The following is a 20,574-nucleotide window of genomic DNA, read 5'->3' as shown; positions in this document are numbered from 1 at the left end:
TGTTTTACTTAAATCTTTATTTTTCCTCAAACAATTACTTCTCCTCATAGGTGTTCTCCTGTAGTTCTCTAATATTCTCCAATAAGTATTTGAATATCACTACTATTAAAAAAACTACTTGTTCACTGAATACTATAGTGTGCAGGAGCGATAAAATTGAATTTGAACAGCAAACCTTAGTTTCTGTTCAATTTTGCGAATAAAAAAATTTTTTAGAAACCATGAATGAACAATAAACGGAAACAAAAAATACAAGAACTTGAACTTGTGTGATTTTTTGTAATTTTTCTGATAAATATTTTAAGATTGATGAACTTTTCATGCACACTGAGAGTTCAAATTTTGATTCAAAGAAAAAATCAGTTACTTGTATGAAACGAAAACTGTATTAGATGCAATTCCGAATTGTATATTTCAGCTTGAATGCCACAGATAAAGAATTTTTAAGTTTCCTAAATTTTGGGAAGCTTTGTTGAATTGTCGTGAGTTTGGGCGTTAAAACTTTATCTGCCAATCAACATATCAGACAGTTGTCTACAATTTTTTTCAGGGCCGCAAAACAAATTAGAGCGAAGCCCTTTTTTGCCGTCACGATGGTCTTATTATCATTGAAAATTATTCTGAATTGGCTCATTTCAGAGCTACTATGTTCAAGATTATGTCATTAGGTAGTGGATAGAAAACAAAAACTCTCAGAGTCCCCCAATTTTTTCGTTTTTTTTTTGCAATCTGCCAACAATTGTGCTGCAATTCAGTTTTATGCAAGTATCTTGCAACCCAACCGTTGGGAGACCAATTTTTTTGAGTTGTTGAGAACAGAGAACGTTGAGAAGCAGAAAAATAGAAGGTAGCCGTATTTGTCAAAAAGAACAACGCAGAAACATTCAACAAAATGGAACTTTTTTTCAAAAACATATTAAGAAGAATAGCAAAAGTTGCGAAAACTGTTTTCATCAAGACATAAACTAAAAAAAAACAGAAACAGAAAAGGTTGCAAAAGTCCGTCAGTTATCCCGGCATTTCATTAGCAATTCACGCCAAGCTATTTATTGAAAACATTCTTTCATTGGAATTGCCTACTACTCAAAAAGTTAATAATTGTTGAGTATTTGTTACAGAATATCGCATTAACAGATTATCCGAGCCAATTAAGTATTTGTTACAGATTAACCACATTAACAGATTATCCAAGCCAATTAAGATTTTTATAATTCATAAAAAATTTAATTAATTAAATGTAAAATTAAAATTATCTAATAAAATTTCGTTTTTTTTTGCTACGTTTTAAGTGTTTCTCAAAAAATTTTATATTGCTTTAAAACAAAGATGAAAAATTTTTACTTGTAAAATTTTAATTATGTAGTTTGCTGGTTATATCGGTGCAAATGTAGCAGCTGATATAACCACTGTATTCTGAAAACTAAATCGTCTTTAACTGTTTCCAAAACTCTGCTTAATTGCTTAACTATAATTATTCAGTTGTAAAATTGTCGCTGTTTTAAAGCTGAAATAAAATTAAACAGATAGCAGAACAATTTCTGAAATACAATCCAAAGATTTGAATAAAAAATTTAGAAGTTACTTATCTGTCCATCAGACCAAATGAGCAAAGCCAGTCAAAACGTCAAGGAGTCTCAAAAGTTGTGAAACTAAAATAATCAAAAAAAGTAAACATAATACAATCATCGTTAAAACTTTTGAAACTTTTACCCTGAAAGAAAAATTTTATCCATTTCAAAAACACATTAAACCACACAAGCCTTCAAAGGGGTTTATTGGCCAACTCGAGAAACATGACAATTACATTAAAAAATTAAAAATTGCAAGATTCAAAGAAGGTTTCTATTATGTGCATTATTAATATATACTAAACAATTATTTGTCGATTGAATCCGACCAAAATGTCATCCGCAAGATCTAAAATAGTTTCCTTAACCCTTAAACATATCTAACCTCTGAAAATGACAAGATTTTTCAAGAAGCTTGAAAACAATCGCAAATTTTAAGGCTATGTGGCTAAAATTTGTAATAATAATGTCATGAGATCCATTTCATTGCCTCCAGGAATTATCCCGTGACCTAATTTCATGCCTTAGTTTCTTTCGGCCCATAAAGATTGTTCAACTCGGTACATGATAACAATTTTTTTTTGGAAAATTCGAATAAAATTTCAATTTCTATCAAAAAATTGCAAATTTTTTTATTAAGACGTTGTAAAGCTTTCAATCACCCTTAGCAACTATTAATTAAACTCTAGATCAGGTTCCCTGCCCCCTGCGGCAGGAAAAACTCAAAAAATGACCAATATTTTCAAAAAAAATGAAAAAATTGTTGAAAATCGCAATGTTAAGATGTTGAAAACCACTCAATTTCCACTAAAAATTTTGCATTATTTTATTTAAACACCCTAGACGAGATTCTAGGGTTGAAGAACTTGGAAAATCGCAAACATTCTGATACAACTTTAGAAAAAATGCAATTTTTTCAGGAAATTGCTAAAAATCTTGATTTTTAAGTGTTGCAGAATATTCCATTGCCAATAGAGACCATGCAGCAATCTATTGAAAATTTTTGTGGGGGTTCAGTGGCCCCTCAGTCCGCAAAAACTCAAAAAATGATATAAAAGTTTCAAAAAAACTTGAAAGGAATCGATATTCTTCATCAAAAAATGGCAAAACGCAAAAAATCGTGTTGAAAACCTTTCTATTGATTCTAGAAACCATCCTGTAACTCATTTTGAAGCCCCAAAGTGATGTGTTGCTTCACAGATGTCAAATACCTCAAAAAAACCTCAAAAAAGAATTTTTTTAAAAACTAAAAAAAAACTTGGAAAAATTACTAAAAGTTTTGTATTTAAGTTTCCATAACCAGAGCATATACCTTAAAAAAGTTATTAAGAGCATTTCTGGCTTGCATAAGACTACTAGGAGCTTAAGCAAATGTCAATTGAAGTCCTTAGAAAAATCTTATAACGGATAAAAAACAAGAAAAATAGCACAATTTTGTGGTCAGAAACTTCAAAAATGACCTTTTCGCTTTAGACGTTCCCGACAACGTCAGTTCAATAATCAGCTTAAAAACTAATAAAGCCAACTATCGCATCCGCTGCAATTTTTTGACCGCCGAATTTTACCTGTTTTTTTGAAGTTTGGAAAACATCAGGAAAATTCCGGAAACACTTTTAAAAAATACAGCAGGACAAGACCTGAATTACAATCCAAAGAATGGAATTAACTAGTGACTCGGCAAATACAACATTTAGAGCCCTATCAGTCAAACAATCAACAAGGCGCTGGCCCTATATGCGCAAAATGAACAAAAAACAATAATCTCTATGCGTCTTCAGCATGTGTACAAGACGAAGTCCTTGAATGTATCAACTCCAGACAAAGCACAAGAGGCAAAAATAAAACAAAGTGGCAAAAATCAGAATTTTTTAAAATCAGTGGCGCCAAAGTAAGAGAATCTGATAACTACTAGCCAAAACCCTTAACAACAGCATATCATGAAGCTTTAAAAGTCGTGAAATACCTTTTGGCAGTTCTAATGGCTGATAAAGGGACAATTGATATACAAATGAAGATCCTTAAATTCTCAAATTCACTTAAATCTTTCAAGAATAGGTATCTCATTGAACAAAAAGGTAAGCCAAAAAATTGGAGCTAAGAAATTGAGCAAAACTACGCCACACTTCAAGGCCAATGAGAATTTATTGTTATTTTAGGACTGAGCGCTATGACTGCAAAAACAAACAATCACGAATTTTTAGATTCAACTATTACCAATTTGGAAGCAGTGAAACTTGCCAGTAAATAGATTAAGTGATAAAACAGCAATAAATACTAAAAATACTCAGGAAACTCAAAACCACAATAAGAATTTTTGAAAACGATCTGCATACAATTCAAAAATAAAAAACTTGAATTGAATTGAAACTATTTTTCGATCAGTTTAAGCATTATTATTATTAACCGATAAGACTTGTCAATAAGGAGTATAAGAGATCAGACATTAAATTCAAAAAAAATTAAACCTTCAAAATTCTGTTCAATTTCAATTCCTATTAGCAACATATAAGTCGTTTCCCTAATGAGATTCAATGATCAGACAACAAAAAATGCAATAAAAACTCTCACAACTCTAAAAATCTTTGAAGCATTTCGAGAAAAAAAGTTTTCAAAGCCATGAAAGCCACAAGTCAAAAAGTTCAGCACTTGATTAGGTTCATTTATGCTTCACAAGCAAGCAATGATAAAGTCATTAATGAAACTAGATGATACAACGCAACATCAAAAATAATAAAAACAGGTCAAACTTCAAATTCTTAATAACATTTTATGACAACAAAGAGTGTCAAAATAAAAAAGGATCAGCTGCCAGTCGATAATTTCAATATTTCGCAAATAGGCAGCATTGGAACACATATGTATCATATTAATAGCACACAACACAAGAGAACAGCAGTCAAGCTTTCAAAAACAAGCACTTGTTAAAATATCAACTTTAACTTAATTAGAAATTTCACTTAATTAGAATTTTCACTTCACTTTAAACATAATTAGAAAAAAATCACACTTCAAATCATCTTGTTTTTTTTTGCTACCTTTACTACTCCAACGTGATTAAGATTACCACTCTCATTTGACTTCTCACTGACATGAAAAAGCCGAAAAAAGTGTGAACTGATCTTTAGAAAAAAGACAGCCCACCATTACAATCCAAATACTTTGGATTTTAAAAATATCTACAATTCCTTCTAGGGAGCTTCAAAGGCATACAGTACCCGAAAGTGAATGATGCCAAGTTAATAATTTCAAACTTTTGGTAATATTTTCCCAGGTGCTCGCTGTATTTTCTCCAAGCAAATGAGAAATTATTTTATCATGTCTAACTGCAGGTGGGTCTTAGTCACCTCACTGATCAACAATTGATTATCGCCACCCCAACCTGAAAGTTGAAGAAAATTGATAGGATCTGAAAATTTTCTTCAAAATCTTCTTTTTTAAAGTTTTTCAGAAAGATTTCTACCCGATGCTAATAGCTTGCCAGTTAACGAAGTATTTCGTGATACCTAATTTTTTCGTGATTAGACAAACGATCAATCTATCGAAAATTAGAACTGCATTTTTTTTCATTAACTGTTTACGAATTTTCTCAGCAAAGCTGGAAAATAGCAACGTTTAGATAATATTGTCAGCTTAACATCGTCACGTTTATCTTGTACGTGTAGAAAAGCGTTATTTGTTTTAAAAATATCATCTAGCGTTTCTAATTTGCTTTTATTTTTCAATGGTAGGAGTTAGAATCTCAAAAATAGGAATGAACAGTATAACGCTTCATTTCTTTTGCCGCAATTCAACTCCCAGCTTTCGGGGCGAGGTTGTACCTAAAAAGATGTGATCGAAACTTGCATTCGGGCCCGTTATAAACTCAGGCATGGGCGACAATTTTTTTCCGGCTTTATAATATCCTATACCAGGAGCTCAAAATTTCCGTTAAAAAAATTATTTTTCGTATCTTTTGTAGATAAAATTGTGGTAACAGTGATCTTGAGTGCATGTGACTTCATGTGCAACTTCACGGATGGTTTGGCAATCGGAACCACCTTCCAGGATTCCGCCTCCTCTGGTATATCAACATCTATTGCTGTGGCATGTCACGAGATACCACAAGAGATTGGCAGCTTCGCCATTCTTATCAATTATGGTGAGTTAGAGCTTCAAGTGTATATTAGACTACTGTTTTTTGACTTATCAGTTATAAAATCAAAGTAAATTGGGTCATCCCCATAATAGCCCCCATTATGAATACGGTAATGAGGTGCCGGCTCCACGTTATATGACCCCTATGCTGGGGGTGTTGGCTACAATGGGACGATAAATTTGGGTTATAAATACAAAATTAGCACTCCCGCTCCTGGTTGCAACGAGGCCTTTAGACCAGACCATAGAGTGCAGCAATAAACATAGTTAAGCCATTGAGTAGTTAAAATAGTGGAGAGTTAAGGTTAAGTTCTGGGATAGTTGAGTTGTTTAGGGATTGGAATTATTCCCGTAACCATTCTCAACTTGTTGTCAATTGGGGGAGCCTTCGTGGGACTGTTTTTGGGTGCTGGTCTATCCGAGAACGATAATATTGCCAGCTGGATGACTGCATTTGCTGCTGGATCTTTCCTCCACATTGCATTCATTGATCTGGTTTGTATAATTTTCGTGCTCAATTAAAGCGTTTTGGTTTTCAATTTTATTTTTTTTAAATAATTCAAAAGTATACCCCAACCCCAAAAACTTTAACGCAACTGAGATTAAAAAATGTATACAGACACGGAGGCTTGGTAATATGCGTTTGCACGAAATGATCCGACCCCGCTCATCCACATTTTGGACTTAATTGTCTAGCAATTGATAAGATTGGAAGAAATATACACAAATAGATGTTTGAGCTAAAAAATTTGCTTCAAACTCAAACTACTAAGTGAATTATACAATGTCAAGTTGCATTATAAAACCCCTGATACCTCTCATTAATAAAAATATAAACGATACGACAAAATACACAAAAACAAAAAAGTATTTTTAGGGAAAACTCCCTATCTAATTTTAAAAGTTCATAGTAACACAGTCAAAATGCCATCAGATGAAATCTAAACCACAAAAAATTCCTTGTCCCTAACTTCAAAGCAGATGGTATTTTTCCTAAATGGGACTAAAAAATCAGTCGTCAAAAAGAAGAAAAACGGTCGAAATTCAAAAATCCATTGAGTTTTTATAAAAAAAATTGTTTAAAATGGTCATGAAAACCATTAGCTTTTAACCAAAAATACCAGATAGATTTACTTTTTTAGTCCTCAGGCAATATCTCCCGGTTGAAGTGAAGCCATATAACAGGACTGCAAAACAACTGTAGATGAAGAAATACAGAAAAATTCACAAAAACTTTAAAAATACAAAAGAATATTGAAGCCATTCAAAACATCATCTATTATCTGAATAATATTCATTATTATGTCAATCATTTTTAATTTTTAGTAAAAGTAAAAATATGGTTCTTTAGTTTTATAAGTTAACCTGGTTCGTAGTTAAAAAACAATGGGACTTGTTATTAACGCGAACTTATAAAGAACAGCAAAAGAAACACGAAAACTGATCACTCGAAAGCTTTTCCAAAAACACAAAGTTTCCAAGATACAACACTTCGGATGTCAAATAAAACCAAAAAAGAGGTTGCAGTACAAATAACACGAAAATGAGTAGTAATTCTCACTGATGAGACTAAGTTTCAATTTGGCAAAACGAAGAACAAAGAGGAAAATTTTCAAAAAAATTTTTGAAAATTTTGGAAACAAATAAAATCAAATCGTCAAAATCATTAGCTATCAGCTGACCGCGTTTAAAGAGGCTTGTCAATAATCAGGAAAATCTACAACTACATATAAGAAAAATTACAGACAGAAAGCGGAAGTAAAAAAAATGCTAGAGAAGAGTGTCAAAGTCATTAAAAAGTGTGCGACACAGTGACAAAATTCAGGTATTTTAAATTGATTTTCTTTTCAGCAACAATGGGATTTCTCAGTATTCTGATAATTTTACAAATCAACAATTATATTAACAAACAGATATACAGTATTAACTAAATTTTAAAAACAACTTGTAGTATTAGAGCCAAAAAATCAACAACTTCCAACGAAATACATTTAATAAATTAGTTTTCATCTAGATTGGAGGCCAATAAGGTCATCCATTAATCAGGATAGTTCTTGCGACTGCACAATAGACAGCAATCGCGAAAACTAATACTTCACTAAAAAATTGAAGAAGAAGCTATCGAAGCCATTTCAGCCATAAGAAATTTGCATATGACTTATATGTTCGACTAAAGGTCTTAAGAACGGCAATGGGAACGTTCAGTAATGTCGTAGAGTGACAACAATTCCAAAACGTAACACAAATATGAAGAGATATCCACAAATACCATAATTTTATGAAAATTCTTGGCATCACAGTCATAAAACCAAAAAAGAGAAAAAAATAGGAACTTTCATTTGTAAGATTAACCTACATATTCACAAAAATGAAGAGCTCTTTTTTCTAAAAAACATTTTTATAGTCTTAACAGCAATCAGTTGTGCATTCATTGCATTAAATAGGTTTACTTAATTTTGAAATCAATATTTACTTAATATTTACAATCATGAAAATAACTAATCCCGCTAATTAAATAAATGAATATTGGTTCCATCCTAAAAGTAAACTAAAGCTTTCTTTATAGTGTTTTGCTTATCAAACCATCCCACACCAAACTTAGATGATGCTCTTATTTTTGCTTGAGCAGAGGCCGTTAAATAGTCCGGTTCTATTTTGAGTATTTATTGCACCACTCGTTTTTGTGCAAAAAAATATTGGGAGCTGATTACATTTTGGTTACCCGTCTGTGCATGAATGTCTTTCATGCATTTACCTCTAAAATTTGATTCTAGCATCATTTATGAAGTTTTCTATTTTTTAGTTTTATCTATTTTCCTTTTACTCGGTCTTTGATTGTCATATGATGTCTGTCTGCCGTTGTAAATTTTTAGCCTCCTTTTTCGTTATCTGAATGCTCTTAATATTATGCTAGTAATTTTTTGTAAAAGAATTGGAGGCAATTGCGGATATTGTGCCTTAATTCAATTTTTGCTACTCAGTTTCGTAAGCTTACATGCTAAAGTAGAGATCTTCTTATTTAATTTTGGGACTTCTGAAGACTTTTGATTTTATGACGAGTATTGCAGAACAATTTTAAGGCCGTTTAGAATTGCTTACAGCATATAAAACTTCAGAGAGCCGAAAAATGACATGTTTTTATTCCGACAAATACCAAGCTCTTATTGGTCACAACCTTGCGCTTTTTAAACCTTTTCATATTGTTTTCTACTTTTATTTCAGGCAATTTTTTTTGTAGGAAGAGGACTTAGAAATGACAAGGCGATGAAAAAATGAGAAAACTTGGAGAAGTTGCTTTATTAACATAATGGGTTTCTTGCGTACTTTGAAATTGTGTTGCCAAATTACTGAAATTATTTGTCTTCTCTTATAAATGTCCGAATTCAAAACAATACTTGATAACCAATCGAAGGCCGGAAACTGAATTTTGAAAATTCTTTGTTTTTTATATTCAAAATTTTTGTTTCGAGACATTTTTATTATAAAAATGTAAATTGAGTCTGCCTGAGAAAGAAGTACTTTCGCTTTTATTTACAAGTGTTTTTCGGCAATAATTTTATTTAAAAATTAGATTCCGGTATAATATTTGGCACTATCTGATTCTTTTTTTTCGAAAGTCATTCAATTTTGAGGCATTTATGGTCATAAAAAAAAGACAAATATGTGTCAAGTATTCTTCAAGTTTGCTTTTTTTTATCAGTTGTCTGGCGTCGTTGGATCTTTAATGAAGTTTTCAGATAATTAACGCCTTTCTACTGAAGTTTTTTTGAGTCATTCGTGGAGTATCGCCTCCATATTGACTAATTCTAATATGCAAGTTCGAGGTGTTATATATATATATATATATATATATATATATATATTACAGTATACCCAATGCCATTTTACCCAATGCCATTATACCCAGTGCCATTATACCCAATACTTTTTGATATTTTGGTTCAATAATCCGACTACAAATTAGCCGTCGCTATTACACCTATGTTTAGCGTAGGTACGTAAATGCATAGGTCTAATAGCTTCTGCTAATTCGTATTCGGATCATTGAATGAAAAGATCAAATGGCATTGGGTTTAATGGCTTTGGTTATATTGGCATTGGGTATAATGGCATTGGGTATATTGTCGTTGGTATAATGTCATTGGGTATATTGTCCTGACACCATATATACATATGAATTTTTGGCTCAATGTCTATACTGTAGCTGATTTTTACTAGAGAGCTACTCTAGTACCAACCGCAGAATTTGTTATGGAATGGCTTCAATCGTTTGTTTGCTTCCAAGTTTTCCAGGTTTCCAATTATGGTTTTTGTCTAAAATTTTTTGTTCACCTCAAACAGGACATAGGTTTTCTTACAAAATTCATTTTTTTTGTTTTGAGTTCTATTCTGCCGTTTAATTAGAATTTACAAAGAGTGGCAGTTCTCTGAACAAAATATTCAACTTTTCCAATTGAATTTTCAAAATTTTAAACGATTCATATCAAAACCAACTCGAAGAAAAAATTATAGATGTTTAATGTTTTTGAAGATATATGTAACAGCAGTATACTTCCAATGAAATTACTCAAAATATTTGCTGAATAAATAAATGATTTTGCTTTTGATTAGCGCCGAGGAAAGTTAAATTGTGACATTTTTTCGATAAATTGTTCTGTTCGATCTGTTTGATAAATTGAACGTAGTTTTAATTTTTGCTCGCGCGTTTTGACAAATTCTTCTACACTTGGTAGCTGATTTCAATATGGTGTTGGTACCAGCGCTTCAATGATCAGTAGATAAATGAGCTGATGACATTGATGGAGAAAAAATAAATTGTGATTGCAGATTGTCTGTTTTCTGTTGACCTAATTCTGTCACGCGACTATTTGTTATAACCGTTTGAGCTTGAATTTGGTTGTCACAATAAACTCAACAACTAGATATATACTTTAAAACTTTTTGTCAACAAATTGAGGAACGTAATTCAAAGTGATTAATATAGCATTGTACATAAACTCACAACTGATTGCTGTTCTTAGTACTGATTAAAAAGTAACATTTTAAAAAATATTTGTCAGTCAAAAAGAATGATTTTTTTCGAAAAATATGGCGCTTTTATCAAACACCATTGTTCGTGGAAAGGAATGAGTTTATTTTTTCCCAACAAGTATCTCTAACGATTTAAAATTTTCAGTTTCTGTAAGCTATTTGAAAAATAATCTTTGATCCCACAATAATATTATTTTTCAAAAGAATAAAATTTAAATTGTTTTAATATATGCTGTTTTAATATTTGTTTGTAGTTTTTATTGATCTTATTTCAGATGAAAGTTTATTCTATTTTTGTGTACTTTTTTCTGTGAAGTGTTTTTGCTTGCTTTTAGAATTATTAACGGTTTTAGAAAATTTAACGGTATTTCACAATTTTTCGAGCTGAAACGTTCCTGAACAAATAAGTTTTCCCGAAAACGTCAATTCATCTGCAAAGATCATGATAATCTCCCATAGGTCCGGAACTAGTACATATCACTGCAAACTTGATAAAGATTTGATGCCCGCTAATTTACAAGAAAAAAAGGTTTTGTCAAATTTGGGGTTTTGTTTCAGATTCCCCAGATGATGAACGTGAAAACTAAACATCCATGGTTCATTTTCTTCTTGCAGAATTTAGGCCTTATCTGTGGTTTTGTGATAATGCTGTTCATTGCACTCTACGAGGACGATATCAATGTGTGACCTGCTGAACAAATGAATAAATTACAAGTGAAGAAAGTGAAGAACTGAAGAACCATTTCTGCGATTGCCAAGTCATCCCCCTCCCCCGTCCCATCTTGTTGCTTTTCTGACTGTCGCTCCGAGCCCTCGCCCTTTAAGTTTAGGAAAAATGATTAGTTTAATTTAGTGAAAATCTGAAAATCTCAAATAATATAAAAAGACTTTTAAAAATTTTTTGCCCTGTAAACCGACCTTTTGTCTCCATAAAGCACGCATGAACTAACTAATAGACGTTTTTCCCCTGAACACGTTTTGCATTGCTGAATGCGATCCCTGAGCTTGGACTAGCCATTAGAAATTATATATATTTAAAAAAAACACCAATTACGCAAATTACCGATTTCTATGGTCATATGCTACTAGGAGTGGAAAGCAAACATTTCTAAAAACAGTTGCCAAGGGAGAGGGGGACACTAACAGACAAGATTTGAGCCGAATAATCAAATGATATGACATATTTCAAACTACAATTTTGTACTTCGAATTGAATTCGAAATCTTTTTTGTTGCTGAAATAATCTTGAGACTAAAAATTGAGCTATCCTAATATGTAATTCTTCTCTGCTAGCAATATCCACTGTAGCTTCATTTTTTTGAGTAAATGTATAATGGGAAGGACTCCACAATCTTATGCCTCTAATAAAACTTTGATTTAATGCGAGTTATCTGCTCATTGAAGAGAGCTCTGGCTTAAATCTGACTTTTTCTCAATTTCCTGACAACGATAACCCCCTTATTTAGTGACAACTTCATAAACCTTCGTGTTGCCTCGTTTTTGTCTCTAGCAATAAATGCCGTGATCAGACAATTTGTAGACATTGACGACCAGCCGCTAACCAAAATAAGAACCCATCCAACTGAGCACCTAAATCATAACATTCTGTGAGATTCCTCAATCACTGTTCACATACAATTCGTTCATTAATAAGTGATATTTATCTCTAGATCGAATGGTACTTACATAGTGGTCAAATGATACTTCGCTCATGATCAACTGATACCTCCATCATGATCAAATAAAACATCGCGAACGATCAAATGATACCTCGCTTATGATCAAAAAATGCCACGTTCATGATCAAAAGATACCTCGTTCATGGTCAACTGATAACGAGTTCATGCTCATATGATACTTAACTCTGGGCCAAATCATAGCTTAAAAATGTTCAAAAGATACTTCGCTCATGATCGACTAATACTTCGTGCATGTTCAACTGCTACCTCCTTCATAATTAGCTATACTTCACTCTATGAAACGATCTTTTGTTCAGGATCAAGTGACACCTCATTCGTGACCAAAATATACCTCATTCTTTATCAAATATTACATCATTCATGATTAATTGATACCTCACTCATGATCGAATTATACTTGTTTCATTGACAATCAATAAAACGCCCATCATTATCTATACTCAACTCTCGCTCAAATGATTTCTCATTAATTGTCAATTGACACCTATTCATGATACTTCTTCATCTGATACTTCTTTCATGATCAGCAATGCCTCACTCTAACGGAAACGATATTTTGTTCAGGTTCAACCGATACCTCATTCACGATCAAATGATGACTCATTAATAATCAAATGACACATCATTCACGATAAAATTCTACCTGGCTCATGACCAAATGATACCTCGTTGATTGTCAAATGCTACCTGGTTCATTGTCAATCGATAATACGAGCATCTTTGTGTTACGCCTAACACTAGATCAAATGATACCTCATTAATGGCCAAATGATTGTTCGTTCCTGTTAAACTGATGCCTCCTTTATGTTCAGTGATACTTCAATCCAAAGAAAAAGATAATTTGTTCAGGTTCAACTTACACCTTATTCGTGATCAAATGATACCTCGCTAATGGTTGATTTTTAACTCCAGACCAAGCAATATCTTATTGATGGTAATATCATACCTCGCTCATGATCAAATGAAAATTCGTTTGTGACCGATAATACATCGTTCATGATCAATTGATGCCTTGATCATGATAAAATGATACCTCGTTCATTGTCAACTGATAAACTGTTCATGGTCAATGAAATTTTAATCTAGATGAAATCATACTTCGTTCAAGATCAACTGATACATCATTCATGATCCAATGATACTTCAATCATGATCGAATGATACTTTGTTCACGATCAGATGATGCCTTGCTCATGGTCAAATGATACCTGGTTGAAGGTCAAATGATAACTCGTTAATGATCAACTCATAATTTATTCTTGATCTTAATATAACTAACTCTAGATTTAATGATATCTCTCTCCTGGCGAAGTTATACCTCGTTCATTGTCAACTGATAATTTGTTCATGGTCAATGAATTTTTAATCTAGATGAATTGATACTTTGTTCAGGATCAACTGATACATCATTCATGATCCAACGATACCTCAATCAAAATCGAATTATGTTTTTTTCAAGATCAGATGATGCCTCGCTCAAGATCAAATGGTACATGGTTGAAAGTCAAATGATACCTCGTTTATGATCAACTGATAATTTGTTCTCAGTCTTAAAATACGTAACTCTAGATCAAATGATACCTTAATATTGATATAGTGATACTTTATTCATAATCAAATGCGACCTCATTCATGATGGAATGATACCTCGTCCATGAACAACTGATACCCCGCTCACGATCAAATCACACTCCGTTAAAGGTCAAAAGATACTTCGCTCTACATCAACTGATACTTGGTTCTTGATCCAATGATTAATCATTAGGGCTCAAATATTAGCTCGTTCAAGATCAATTTATAACTGGTTCTTGATCAAATAATACTTCTCTCTAGGTCAAATGATTTCTGGTTCAGGACCAAATGATACTTCGTTTTCGACCAACTGGCACCTGATTAATGTTCACCTGTTTTGTCACTCTACATCAAAAGATATCTCGTTCATGATGGGCAGGTGAGTAGTATACTAAAATGCACGTATTGTCACGGGGGGGGGGGCGTCCCCCCCCCCGTGACAAATCGTGCATAACGTTTTGTCACGGGTGGGGACGTCCCCACCCGTGACAAATCGTGCGGTACATTTTTGAGGTCGAAAAATTTTGTCTCTCAATTTTGCCGGGGGACAAAAACTTGTAAAAATTTTCTTGATTTGTGCCGGGGACAAAAACTGGTAAAATTTTCTCAAAATTGTGGGGGACAAAAACTTGTAAAATTTTTGCCAATTTTGTGCGGTGAGAAAAACTTGTGAAATTTTTGCCAAATTTGTTCGGTGGGCAAAAACTTACGATTTTTCCAGCTATTTTGTGCGGGGAATAAAAACTTGTTAAAATTTCACAGTTTTCTGGAATTATTGAAAAACTTGTGAAAATTTTGCAATTTTTGGGGGTCCCTTAAGTTGGTTTTAAAATTTAAAAATTCTTAAACCCTCTTTTAGTCAAAAAGACTATTCATGGGTTTTCAAAAGTCAAATTTTGGTGGTTTTGATCCAACATCTGGTTTTGATCCAACATCTGGTTTTAATTTGATAGTTTTATTGCCCATATTTTATCCCAGATTAAGGAGTGTGGGCAGATTAGAAAACCAATAAAATTTAAGTGCCAGGGCTCCAAATTGAGAATTATTGTGTCTGATATGAAATTTGCAGCGTCCAAGGTGAAAACAATGCAACTTTGCAGAAAATGAGAAGAAATATACGTATGAAATGGAAAAAACAAATGCTCGAAACTATATGAAATGTTCCAAAAAAGTACTGAAAAAGTGTTTGAAAATGTGCGGTAAAGCAATTCATATACCACAATTGTATGACGGGAGAGTTAAAAATCGAGAAAAAAATAGTGTATTTTTAGACTAAAAATTGTTGTTTTATGCAAAGTACTTCCTCAAAAAGCAATTCCATTATGCACAAACTGTTTTGCATTGTAAATGACAACAAGTGCAGAACGGCAAATTGTGTAAAACAAGGTGTTTGAGGGACAGTGCAAATGTGATCACGTAATATAGTGTAAAACTTGGGGCAAACTATAAAAATGACAAAATTTTAACGAGAAAAACTGATATCCGACTGAATCTTACTGCGTAACTTAGGCAAAATGAAAGAATGAGCAGTCTATTTCCCTTCAATACTTAAGAAAACTAACTTCTATTTTTTTGTGAATGATATTCTAATTTTTTCTTTACATTAATAAACAGTTTTCCTGTTCTGTTTTTGTTCTCCAAAAATCTTCATAGCACTAACAATAACTTAACTAAAGCTGTATGTCTACAGTGTTTATCAGTTTCTATCTAACCTGCACTTGTTTTTTCCGACCCGAGATTGGTTGAAAGCTGACTGAAGATTAATTTTAGACTGTTTGTTTTGCAAGTTTTGGTCTAGGCTTTTGTGATTGATTGGCCGTGTTTTAGGAATTATTATGTCTACTACATGTGCCAACATATGTCTTTCATTTCCATAAGCAATTCAGTGTGGTCGTCTCAGCTTCTCTGATTGGTCAGTCGGGTTTAGGCTTTATTACTGTCTTGCACATGTTTGAAAAAGTATTGTTTTATTATCAAAGACAAGGCGTGGTCTCTTTTATTACCATAAGCAATTCAGTGTGGTCGTCTCCGCTTCTCTGATTGGTCAGTCGAGTTTAGCCTTTAATATCGTCTTGCACGTGTTTGAACATGTACTGTTTTATTATCAAAGACAAGGTTTGGTCTCTTTTATTACCATAAGCAATTCAGTGTGGTCGTCTCTGCTTCTCTGATTGGTCAGTCGAGTTTAAGCTTTATCACCGTCTTGCACGTGTTTGAACACGTGTTGTTTTATTATCAAAGACAAGGTGTGGTCTCTTTTATTACCATAAGCAATTCAGTGTGGTGGTCTCTGCTTCTCTGATTGGTCAATCGAGTTTAGCTTTTATTATCGTCTTGCACATATTTGAACACGTATTGTTTTATTATCAAAGACACGATGTGGGCACAAGTTTGAGTTTGTTTTAAAAAAGAAAGTAGTATGTCGTCGTCTCAAGATTACTTTGATTTTTATCACGATATAACGCGTTCTGAAAAACGATATGTAGTTGCCTGTGTGAAAACATATGATAATACTGGAACTTAAACATCGCTGAAACTTTTCAAAAAAGAGAACGGAGACAACGAATTTCGTTTTAACCAAAAACTCACTCTCTCTTTGCAGGAATTGGAGCAAGTGGGAGAAAATATAGATGCTATTAGAAGAATAGCTCTCTCAAAATTTGCGAACGAGCAGAGCAGCTCTGGCAAAAGGAAGTTACAGCCTGGTTCCAGTTTAGAAACGAATGGTCAAAATTGTAGCTGCAGATTCAAAAAATCAAAAAAAGCCTCAGAGAGTGATAAAGAGAATTAAATAGCAAATGAACATGGTTGAAGCAATGTTTGAGCGTACACCTGAATATTTTCGACAATTCCAAAAACTTTTTCGAGATTTTATTTGCAATAGTGAGCCTCAATTTGATTCTAATCTTACAAAAAACTTCGCATACAGCCAGCACAAAAATGAAGATCATTGCAAAATACAACAATTTCATTACCATGTCATTGCTGCTGTTGATCAATTACCGCAGTCCTTCAAGGATACTTCTTCTAAACCATATGCAATACCATGTCTCTTCACTTGTTTTCAATTGCTCATTCGGGGGTCCTGTCACATAGTGCATTATGGCGAAGTGATGGAAAAACTTCAAGAGGCAGTCAGTTACAACGATCAGCACAATCTAGCTGTTTCAGTTTCTAAGAAAAAATTACCAAATGTAAACATGCTAATGACACAGGATGTTCAAACGCAAACTGACTTTTTACCTACTTGCACTATTGATAGATTTTATAGTATTTATAAGGGTGGTATGTACGGTGAGCTTTCCAAAATACTTGATATATTAAATAGTGGCTATGGTTGTTTGCATGTTGATTATAGTTTGATTTTGATAAATTTTAATATGGAATCGAAATCTTTTAATTAACAATTGTCTTGTTCTCTTGTCTTTGAAGAAGGAATTGAGCAAAAAAAGTTAATTAAAAATGTTAAAGCATATGGTTATCAAAACGTAGCAAATCATTATCGTTCATATTCAACATCAAAGGATGTTCATAAACAAACATCACATGTGCAATATAAATGCAAAAAAGTCCACAAAGTTTTGAGTATTGATTTTGAATTGGCTTAAGTTTGAGTATTTGAGTTACTTCATGTTAAAATTTTAACAGTCGGCAATACAATAATTGGTAGTTTTGTATCGGGATTCCAAGCGGATCTGCCAAATAAACTTTGTTTTTGTGAAACAAAAGAACCATCCAATGACTTCCTGCATGTTGCGACGGTGAAGCATTGACTATGATAAATCCTTCTCTTGTTAACTTTGGGAAAATGTCCGCGGCAAAAACTCCATAAAAATAATGCTTCAAATGAATACATTTTCCCAACAAATAGCGTATTTCATCACTATCCATCTGTGGGGTAGGTGATAATCGAATTTTTTGTCACCTTTTGTTCCGAATTAACATAGAATGTTGAGCTTCTTTCACCCAGAAATAGAATTTCTACGTTGGCTGCCAATGCTCCGTCAAATGTAAGTTGAACTGAAATTGAGCAATTAGTAAATTCTGGATGAATGAAATCATGAGAAGCCTCTTGCGTTGATGTTAAATCAAAAGCTAGTATAAAGTGATTGGGATAATTGTCCAGAGTTATGCCATGCCCATCTCTGTCACGAAAATCTAGGGCTTCTAGAGTTTTGAAATAAATGCGGTGGCTGAAAGTTGTTGAGACAGGAGTTCCAACAATAGGTTGACCATTTCCATAAACAACAATTTTGCTCAAGTTGAATTTCTGGTAGTGAAAAGGATTTGTGCGATTAGTTCCGAGGTATGCTTGATTTGTTGCCATTGCAATTATCATACGCCGTACAGGTTCTTTCGAGAAAATATCCTCATGGCTCCAACTTCTTATTCCAGTTGTAGCTAAAAAAGTTCGCGGCAATACTTCTGTATAGCGATACACGGCAGGTGTTTTTAGTAGAGTTTTCTCAATTGCCGTGAAAACATGATCCGCTATTGTCATTTTTCTAACGTAGAGATTAACTTCAATTATTTTGACTTTGTAATGTTTGTTTGACTCTGAATTTACAGCAAAATTATTTGTAGACCTTCTAAATGAAATTCGCAGAGTAACACCATTAAGTAAGTGTTTATCACAAGTTAAAATATCACTCGCCGGCTTTCCAATAAAATAGTTTTCCTGGGAATTAGCAACAAGAGCTTTTCTGGCCGCTGCGTCGTCCGCGCGACCGTCGGCGCCACCAATTTTAGGTGGCTAATCCTCGTAATAATATCCCTGACAAACTAGCCATGTATTTTTTGCAGTTTTTACTGAAGAAAATTCCGTTTCAAGGAATGCTTTGTGAGCATAATTTCCGTTTGTATTGGAAATTTTAACACCGTTAGCAGATACAGTGCATTCTGAAAATAAAGAATGTAATGCTATGTTGCTAAAGTATGGCGCGTCTTTATTTGTAGCATCAGTTCCTGTTCTTAAATCGCCGTCCTTGTTTCGGGAGATTTTACATTTAATTTCGAGGAGAAGTTTCTGTAAATCTATGAAATTGTTTCTATCGCCCTAAACTTCAAATTCAAGCATTGGACCGTCCGGTGAATATGATGGTCCGACTTTTTGAGTAAAAGCATTGTGAAAAGTAATAAGCAGAGGCTGTTTTTCAAACAAATCAAGTGTGGTGTGTGTTGCCTCTGCGGGCAGTAAATCATTTTGAACTTTAGAAAAGAAATTTGACCGACATCTCGTCAAGGGCTTCTTCTTACGAATGCCCTGTTTTGGGTTTTCACCGTTGGTTTTTAATTTACGTATTCTTTTTGATCCGCCCACTTGTTTTCTCACAGTTTTTTGCACAGTCGATTTTAATGCTTGTTTTGGAGACTTTTTTGTAACAACCTCTACCAGCTCAGGAGCTGCTTGAACAATTAATTCACGTCCAATCTTTTTGACTACAGGCCAAAGAAACTTTCTTGCAATCGGTAATGCCGCTCTGCCAATACCTGCTGCTAAAGCCCCAAAACCGCTTCCTCGTTGACGATAGTGTCCTGAAAAGTATGGTGACACCGATTGCTGTTGATAGTAGGCTTCCATTTAGTCGAATTTTTTAAAATTTAAAGTCAAAATAACTTTTCCTGTTCCAGCGAATTGAACTAATTCTCCAGTTTCTGTCCGCAATTGAATTTCAATTGACTGAAAATTTTTTGATAACAACTTTTTGTATTCCAGGTTGCTGAAGACAATTCTGTGCGTTGGCTCTATTTCGCAGGGGCTACCGTCTTTCAGGCGTTGTTTTGAATCAATGACTCGAATAAGAGGAGCTTTAGTATCACCAAAGTATTGATACTCAATTATGTTAACGTAAATAAAAATCAACTGCTTCCCTGCAGACAAATCAAAAGGATAATCGCCAACAAAAGTTTTTTCTTCGTCATCAGCCATTGTCAGATTTTCAAAAGTGTCCAATATCTTGTATCCAATATGATAACCAGACCCATCATCAATACTTTTGAAACCTATTAAGCTTGGAATTTCGTTATCTGGAAAAGTAATTCCTTCGTTTTTACCAAAAAAGTGCAATAAAACTCCGTTGATTTTGTTAGATTGAAAGTCAAAATGGGGCAATCCAGTAGCTGTTTTTAAGGATCTTGAAAGATGGTCACGTTTTTCATAGGAACCAGTTCCAATAATAGCTCGTTCTCCACCGTATGGTCTCGAGACAGCATCAAATGGAATAGCTTTCTCACAGAAACTTAAGGCCTTCAGAAGAAAATATCTTTAAATTACTTTTGTTCACTTGATTAATTTTTGCCGGGAAGATAATTTCACTTAGTGCAACTCGCCAATCCCCCTCCAAATTAATTTCTTCATTGAAATAATTTTTGAATGAGGACAAGGTGTTTTGAGGAAAATTATTCATAGAGGCTGATGAATATAAGTGAACCGTGAATTCATTAATGTTTTGTTATTTCACTACTGTTGTCTCTAACTTTGACCAACTCTAATTCATAAAATTTTCCCTTGACTGGCTCCTGGGATCCGTCAATGAGACTATGAGTAGGAGGATTTGTTGTAGGTATAT

At 33.4% G+C, this 20,574-nt stretch overlaps 1 protein-coding gene across 1 annotated transcript in view; it reads left to right on the top strand.

Annotated features, from left to right (window-relative positions):
* Positions 1-11,705, top strand: part of LOC142338068 (zinc transporter ZIP12-like) — a 29,937-nt gene extending 18,232 nt beyond the window's left edge. Inside the window, exons 3-5 of the mRNA XM_075387701.1 lie at positions 5,527-5,706; positions 6,037-6,197; positions 11,292-11,705. Of these exons, the coding sequence (XP_075243816.1) occupies positions 5,527-5,706; positions 6,037-6,197; positions 11,292-11,420 (470 nt within the window). The 3' untranslated portion in view covers positions 11,421-11,705. The remainder of the gene's footprint in view (positions 1-5,526; positions 5,707-6,036; positions 6,198-11,291) is intronic.
* The last annotated feature ends 8,869 nt before the right edge of the window (positions 11,706-20,574 follow it).

The sequence above is a fragment of the Convolutriloba macropyga genome, chromosome 4 (assembly GCF_964194025.1).
Source record: "Convolutriloba macropyga chromosome 4, txConMacr16.3, whole genome shotgun sequence".
Taxonomy (NCBI): domain Eukaryota; kingdom Metazoa; phylum Xenacoelomorpha; order Acoela; family Convolutidae; genus Convolutriloba; species Convolutriloba macropyga.
The sequence above is the reverse complement of the archived record's forward strand: the minus strand, read 5'-3'. Positions and strand labels throughout refer to the sequence as shown.